We start from the raw sequence: 8,268 nt of genomic DNA, 5'->3' as shown, positions 1-8,268 counted from the left end.
CACGCGGCCGGGGTGTGACCCAGTGTGCACACGGGCCGGGGTGTGACCCAGTGTGCACACGCGGCCGGGGTGTGACCCAGTGTGCACACGCGGCCAGGGTGTTACTGAACGAGTGTGTTGTGTACACTTCAGCAGGATGTTCCCCAGCAGATGCGTTACCTGGATTTTAGTGAGTATGGCAATGTCACAATTTTACAGTGTGTGACACTCTGTGTGTGTGTGTCAGAGAGAGACTGTGTGTGTTTGATCTGAGTGAACATATGTGGACATCTCACCAGTATCTTACTGAGTGAATGTGTACACACTGCCAGGGTCTTATGAAGATTACATTACTAGAGTAGAACAAAAAAAGGCTGTAATTTGTCAAAGAAATTCCTACCTGGAAACTTAATTTCCCTTTCTGATATAAAAAAAAAAAAACAAAAAACTCCAATCACAAGTCTCTGTCATTACATAAAAGTAAATTTTCCACTAAGTTTGAACTGAGACTAAAAGCGCTTCTCGACAGACAGCTGACAGACAATCAAGCGGGCCAGCCCGAAGCTGCGAGCCCGGACCCGGAGTGTGAGCACGGCAGGCACCTTGTACACCTGGTCACAAGCTTAGATTATGAGTCCAAGGGAGTATTTCTCAAATCAACTTGAAATACTCTGTGTAGCTTACTGAAAAATGAACTCTCAAACCTAAAAGTGATTGAAAGAAAGCTTATTTTATGATTTTTAAAAGATCTTTCCAGGTTCTTCTAGAATTAAAAGCAAAGATACACTGTCAAATATAAGCAGTAATTTCCAATCCCTACATGAGTTTAGGGAGCTCTGGTGGCCTAGGGGAGTTACGCAGCTGTGCTATCCAGTCAGCGCCTCTCCGGAGGTTCAAATCCAGCAGCTCTAAAAGCCCCTGGAGGGTCAGCGATGAACCGCTTTCAACGCAACGGTAGTGAGATGGGGCTTTCAGACGAGTTTATAAGGTACCAGCTCAGCTGGTAAACAGGCTAAGAGGGCACTCCATCCAAGAGAACTCCTGAGTGTGTGTGTGCCAGGCAGGGTCAGAGCGCTTTGCAGGAAGTGCTGGCTTTACCCTGCGTAAAGGCCTTATGCCACAAGTACTGTTCTCGTTCCATTTATGGGTAAGGAAACTGAGGCATGAAATGGCCTGGCTGCTCCAGGTGACCCAGGGAGGGAGGGCAGAGCCAACATCCCCACAGGAGCAACGCTCCCAGAATTCAGGTCCCGAGGCGGCCGTCACAGGCCCTGGGCCCACGGCCGTGGCTCAGCTCTGCGGGACTGGGGACAAAAGGAGAGCGAGGACGTTGTCACAATTCCTCCACAGGGAAGACAAAAGAGTGCAGGGCCAGGGAACAGGATGGCTGGAGCGAGGGCAAGTCCAGCAGTGACTCAGGGAGAGCGCTAACGTCAAAAATGTAGACAACGTCGCTGAACAATAGAGACTAGTGCAGGTTCCGTTAGAAGGGAACCAATACTGCTGTGTAAACTTCCCCCCAAAACACCATAAAATATTTAAGGGAAAACCCTCTACAATACAAGGAACAGTTTAACTTAGGAAGTGTTAAAGAAGGTGAGTCCCAAGAACAGCACGTGTTGAAGCTCTGTCTGTAGAAGGAGCCTGGTAAGTACAACGTCTTCAGTTCAAGCTGGGATGTAAGCTCAGGCTGCGCTGGGGATGCGTCTTCCGCAGCAGCTCAGAGACGGCAAGTTCTTCACGCCGTGGTTACAAAGGGAGGTGACAAACCGATGCACAATATCCCCCACGGTTAACACGTCACCTGTGAGGCCGCTCAAACCAGGCCCTCGAGTTTCTGGGCTGTGTTGTGTGTCGTGTGTGCATTATCTGCATGGGCGCGATGTATGTAAAAATACAGTCTCGTGCGTGCATGTGTGCGTGCATGTACATGTACGTGTTGTCTACACGGATAAAATACAGTGCCGTGTGTGCCTTGTGTGTACGCACTTGTGCTGCCTGCATGTGCGTGTTATATGTACAAATGCAATCCTGTGACTAGCAGCCCTGAGGGCACAGCAGCTCGACTCTGGGTGTTCACTGAAGAGCTGGCATCTGGGCCCACCCCGAGGCCCCAGAGGAGAAAGGCTGGCTCAGCTCCTTCTTGAAGGAGCACAACTCTGCTCGGGCCACCTCGGGTCCATCGAGCGGGCAGTAACTGCCCAGCACAAGGCATTCAGATCCCAGGTCCGCCAGCCCCAGCCCCCAGGACTGCGGAAAGCACTGCTGACCCCGGGCCCTCCAAGGTTGGAGAACACTGACCGTGCACTGTTTCGGCACAGTCTGAACAACCCCAACCGGCACAAATGGAGGCTCGCTCGGCCAGGCTCTCGGCCAAGAGCTCAGCCGGTGACCTCCACACGGCTGTGAATGACGACTGCTGGACGATGGGAGCAAGCTGGAGCGTCCCCGCAGGGACCCCTGAGCTCACCCCAGTCACCCACTTACGATTTCAGAGCTATCCGAGGGGGTCACAGCCGAGTCGGGCCCTTCGGTGGTGGTCTGGGAGCTGTCGCTGATGGGGGAGGAGGCCTGGGTACCATCGTTCAAGTCCATGGCCGGGTCAGACGGGACGGCACTTATCTGGCTGGAGCTGTGGCTCAGGATGTCCTCCTCGTCCCCGTCGGTGGCAGCACTCGCCAGGTCGCAGCTGGCCAGGTCCACTGGGTCCGACTGCAGCGTGTGCTGTGAGCGGGGCTGCTCGGTGATGATGTCGTGGCCCACGGAGTCGGCGGCTGAGCTGGTGGACCCGGGCGTGGAGACCCCCGAGGAGGCGGCCAGCTCCCCCGCAACCTCACCCTTGACAGAGGCTGGGAAAGAGCAAGGCTTACTTAGCAGCAGCTGGACGACGGAGGCCCAGGAGTGTCCGCAGACGCCCCACCAACAACGCGGCCTCACCCTCGGCGAGCAGGTGGCCCCGGGTGCCAGACATGCCCCACTGCGGCGCCCAGAACAGACGATGTGCAGGGGGTGAGCGTCCTCGCCCATGGCATTTCATGACACTGACCAAGGACAGCAAGCCGGGGGCATGTCCACCAGGCCAGCATCAGCCCGAAGGCAATCCTCATTCACAGACGCCTTACAGAGCTCAGCTGGCAGGGGGCAGGGACAATGCACGTCATCGAGTCTTTGGACTGGACTTTCCTTCTCTCAGGAACCCAATGAAGCACAAACAGTTGAGTGTTCAAGTACTAACCAGGAGGTTGACAGTTCAAACCCACCCACCGGAGCCTCAAATGGAAGTCCTGCTGCTCTGCTGTGGAAAGGCCACAGCCTGAAACCCCTGTGGGGTGGATTCTGCCCGCACGGACGGCCTCACGCTGAACCCGTGGGGCAGTCCCTCCCCGCATGAGCTGAACCCCTGCACAGTGGTCCCTGCCTGCACTCTTCAGCCTCACGCTGGACCCCTGTGCGGCCTGGGGCAGCTGCTTTTCAAACTTCCTCCTCCTGAGATACTGGCTAAGGGGCAGAGCCGGCCTGACGCTCCTGGAGGAGAGCCTCTTCGCCTACTTTCCCATGAGCATTTGCCATTCCCATGAAAGCCGGCAGGTCCACACAGTGAGCCAGCCGTGAGCAGCGTCCCTGGAGGCTGGGCTGGGAGGCAGGGCAAGTGGGCGGCTCTTGGAGATGGCTGCTCCAGTCCCAGTGGTCTGGGTGAGTTGACCGAAACTTTACAAACACCCCCTACCACCACCACCACCGTACCTGCTCAGGTTCCCCTTCCCAAATGCTCCAGCAGCCTACGCCCCCACAGCTGCTGAAAGTCACTGCTGCCCATCGGCTGCACGCAGCCCGGACCACCCCACTCAGAGTCCTGGTGTCCTAGTCGGCGCTCGCTTCCATGAGGCGAGCCAGTGAAAGGGAACCTGGAGAGGCCTTCATGATGAGCCCCCTTCCTCTGCCCACCTACCCACCCACCCACAGGGAGCCGACACCAAACAGGAAAACAGCAACCACGTGCTGCATGAAACACCCCCTCCACCCCGCTGTCACCGTCTGCACTCACACACACGCGCACACACACACGCGCACACACACACACTCATCCCTCAGTGCTGTCAACAGTGCTGGCCACGTCTGCACACACACACACACGCACACACACACCCCAGTGCTGTGAACGGCCAGGCGGCCCACTGCCCCGACAGTGCCCACATGCCCGCCGCGCTCAGGCCGCCCAGCCTCACCCACAGGCGGGGACAGTGAGCGGTGCGGGCAGCCGGGTCCAGAGGGGAAGACCCACCTGCAAAGGCGGAGCTGCTGACGTCCGACCTGGACTCGGAGTCGTCCTCCAAGGCCTCCTCTTCTCCTAACAGCACTTTACCTGGTGGGCGATGCAGTGAGAGACCTTTTCAGGGGCTACAGCTTCCTTCAAAGTGTACAGCCAGCCACACTCTGAGCTGAGAGCCACCACGTCCCCTCCCGCGTCGCCAGCCCCACACCGTGAGGGACAGCACACAGGCATCTTCCTGGGCTGAAAACCAGTGAAGCTACTTGGACAACCAGCTCCAAGCTCCCCTCCTGAGGTGTCCCGCCAAGCACAGTGCCACCACCGAGCCTCAGCAGGCGGCCTCTCCTCTCCGAGGTGCCGCCACAGGCCACCGGGCAGGACGCAACAAGCCAGGCCACCACGCTTCTGCTGTCAGTGGACACCGCCTGGCTGCTCCTCTCTCGCGGTTTCCACCTGGCACAGGGGACGGTATTCTAACTCCCACTGACCCTAAACGGTGTGTTACGGTTCAACAACCAGCAGACCCCGCCAGCCCTGGTGGTCCCAGGTCACGAGCAGCCGTGACGTCTCCTGACAGGCACTCCAAGACTGGCCTCTCGGGAAACCGTCACTATTTAGCATCTTGTCATCTGCAGGACTCCATGGTCGACAAGTGAACGGAAGCTCTAGGACCAAGCCCTTCACATTTTGCAAAGTTCTAAAAACACACTTTATAGCTCATGGTTTCAGAATAACGTAAATCATAAAAAAGAAAGTCAAAGTGCTAGTGATTTAACTTGATGCATTAAATCTTATTACAAATCATTTCAAATGTGTGACTTTTAAGTGACGCAATCAAAACAATTATCGGCAGTTTCTAAGATCTCAAACTAGTTGACTCCAGGTAAGTCCTGGGTGTGAGAAACCCACAAAGCTGTCCTGACGTGACACTAGAAAATGGTAATGATGTAAATGCACAAAAGCCACAAACCTCGATGAAGCAAGCAGAGCGAGACACACATCTATACTAGTAACAGTTCGTAAGGGACCTTGTGGAACCAGTGCCCAGCAGCTAAGCCCAAGGTTGAGGGTTCAGGCCAGCAGCTCCACTAGAGACCAGCCCTGGCGGTCGGCTTCAGCCTGGAGACCAGCACAGGCGGTGCCACTGTCCCCGGGGCCACGGAGAGCTGACACAGACCCTGTCTGGTCCAGTCGGAGGAGCAGGGCTGCTGCCACAACTCGCCTTTCCTCCACCTCCCGTGCTCACAGGTTTCAAGGTGAACAGGCCGGGGAAGGTTTGGTTTCTTCCTGTAACAAGCCACTAAAGAAGGAAAATCTTAAACCCTAAACTGGACAGCAGTGGAGGCGACAGCAGTGGAGGCTGCAGCCTGTGCCCAGCACAAGAGGACAAGCACTTGAGTCATTCTTTCACCTGGCGCTGGAAAGAGACAAGTCCCAGGCACCCCGGTGTCCACGTCCCACCTCCTGACTGAGGGACACAGCCCCACTCTGCCCAGAACTCCGCCAGCTTCCAACCCCGCCTGGGGTCTCAGTTTCACCAACCTGGCGACTGAAGCCCCCGTATAACCCAGTGGTCTCTCCTGGACAGCGCCAACTGGGCTCAGGCCAGCCTGAGTGTCAGCCTCAGCCACACACACACACGGGTCACGACTCTCATAGGAACCCCGGGCACATTCACCTGGGGGTGCAACGTGGGGTACTGTGCACCCAAACTACTAGGGAGAGTCAGGGACACTATGATTTGATAACCACAGATTAATTGTATCAGAACACACTGACATGGACGACATTAAACACGGCTGGAAAATGAGAAACAGACTCAAATTAATGCCCCAAAAATGTTTACAACGTTCCTGACTAACATCAGACACATAAGGGACAGAAGTTCCCTTTAAGCAGGAGTAGGCAAATGACAGCCAGCCTGCTTTTGTTAATAAAGCTTTACTGGTACACAGGCATTTACACGTAGCGTGGCCCTCAGGGGTCAAAATACTCCTTTGTCTAGATTCTCTCTAGACACTACTGGCTGGTTCTTGATTTAAAGCACTGGACCTCTACGATGAAGCGAAGTTGTTTCATCAGGAACTTTTCAAAGCCGCCCCAAAGAAGCATTTGGGCCTAGTTGTCAGATTCCAGCCTCGTTTACACACAGGCGTTTCCGTCAGACAAGACGCCACAGAGCAGCACAAGAACAGGGGAAGCGGGAAGATGCAACACAAGGCTCTGATTTCAGAAATAATCACCTTTTTGTTTTCTTGAAAGGACAGGGCTGCATGAAGAACCCCCTCCAGCTGTAAATCACAGAGAGTGACAGATCAAAGTAAGATAACGAGTGGTGCCCATCTGGAAGGGGGTGGGGCGTCTTCAGGGAGCCTGCCCGCATGTGAAGAGCTGGGGAAACGGGAACACCTCTCCAAGGAGGTGCGCAAACACCGTATTCCAGCACGTTTACTTTCAACAGCAGGAGGTACGTTCAGACTCAATGATACAGTCGTAAGGACAAGACGTAAAATGCCAAGTGAACTGCAATAAACTGTAATTACAAAGGCCAATTAAAAATACTCAAAGTCTTGGCTTCGGTGAAGTAATAACTAAGGATGACCTATTAGAGGTACTTCTCTGATTACTGGTCGGCCTGGATCCCAGAAAAGGATTCTCCTGTTCAAGAAGAGTGGACAGGCCAAGGTGTGCCAAAGGCCCAGGCAGACATCTACGTTCAAATGAAGCTGGATGAATGTCCAGTCAAACCTAACTGTCCTAACTGTGGTAGAGGCCACGGTGGGCAGCACTGCAGTGGCAGGGAGGGCTGAGGAGTCAGCTGTCCCTGTCGGACCCCTAGGGGTCAGGCCCTCAGGCGAGGATTCAGGAGCGCCCAGGCCACACACTGAGGCTGGGGACAGCCAGCAGACACTGTCCCAGGGCACCAGCCCATGAGAATTCACATCTGATGTTGGAATCAGGGCTCAATGCCACAGCAAATGGAATTCAGCCCAGGGCCCAGAGGTGAAGAGAAGTGCAGACATGGCCTCAGGGAACGAACAAAAGGACCAGAAAGGCAGAAAACCAGTGTGAGACCTCTAGAACATTCCTGTCTGTCAAAGAAACTCAAAACTCAAAGGTCAGGGGCAACTTCCCACCCCCACACCCGTGAGAGCAGGGAGGGGCCGACAAGTTGAGGGGCACCGTGGGAAGGTGCTCTCTGTTTGGTCTTGGTTCACCGCCTGAGTGGCAGAAGCCTTGGTCTGCGTGTACGTACATGAGGAGGACAGCTGTACAAAGGGAAGTTCTGCAAAAATTAGACATTACTGTTCAGCACACGGTCGGAAGGGCTGCAGAGGAGCTCGGGGAGGGAGGCCCAACCTCCAGGGTCAGTGGGGCCAAGGTGGTGCTCCGGGACAGGGTTCGGCCCTGCAGGGTCCGTGGGGCCGAGGTACAGCTCGGCGCCGGGGCCCAGGACTCACCGATGAGCTCCACGATGCTCCCGCTCCGACTCCGGCAGCCCGGCTCGTCCCTGGCCGCACCCAGCCGCCGGCCGCCGCCCACAGTGGTCAGCACCTGCAGGAGCTCTGGGGGAGGGGTCCGGAAGATCTGCTGCAGCAGCTCCAGGGCCCCCGTGACAACATTGTGGTCCGGGTGCTGCGTGTAGTGCAGGATCAGCTCATAAACCTACAGAGAAGTGGGGACACTGGGTTTATGGAGACAATACTCGCGGTACACAGTCCAACCTACAGACTCGCTCAGGCGTCAGTGTGTCCTACACGTGAGTGCCCTCTGCCCATGTGCACGCCGTCCACAGGCCCGAAGGTGGCCTCTGGCAGTGCCCTCTGCCCGTGTGTGCACGCCGTCCACAGGCCCGAGGGTGGCCTCTGGCAGTGCCCTCTGCCCGTGTGTGCACGCCGTCCGCAGGCCCAAGGGTGGCCCTCTGGCAGTGCCCTCTGCCCGTGTGCACGCTGTCCACAGGCCCGAGGGTGGCCTCTGGCAGTGCCCTCTGCCCGTATGTGCGTGCCGTCCGCAGGCCC

At 56.2% G+C, this 8,268-nt stretch overlaps 1 protein-coding gene across 1 annotated transcript in view; it reads right to left on the bottom strand.

Annotated features, from left to right (window-relative positions):
* HTT (huntingtin) overlaps nucleotides 1-8,268 on the bottom strand; it is a 154,206-nt gene that overhangs the window by 106,250 nt on the left and 39,688 nt on the right. Inside the window, exons 13-16 of the mRNA XM_006893659.1 lie at nucleotides 7,711-7,915; nucleotides 6,493-6,540; nucleotides 4,262-4,342; nucleotides 2,467-2,828 (exon numbers count right to left, since the gene is read on the bottom strand). Coding sequence (XP_006893721.1) covers nucleotides 2,467-2,828; nucleotides 4,262-4,342; nucleotides 6,493-6,540; nucleotides 7,711-7,915 — 696 coding nt within the window. The remainder of the gene's footprint in view (nucleotides 1-2,466; nucleotides 2,829-4,261; nucleotides 4,343-6,492; nucleotides 6,541-7,710; nucleotides 7,916-8,268) is intronic.

This window comes from Elephantulus edwardii, unplaced genomic scaffold, assembly GCF_000299155.1.
Source record: "Elephantulus edwardii isolate Elephantulus edwardi_28Jun2011 unplaced genomic scaffold, EleEdw1.0 scaffold00129, whole genome shotgun sequence".
Lineage (NCBI taxonomy): Eukaryota > Metazoa > Chordata > Mammalia > Macroscelidea > Macroscelididae > Elephantulus > Elephantulus edwardii.
This window is presented reverse-complemented; position numbering and strand designations above follow the sequence as displayed.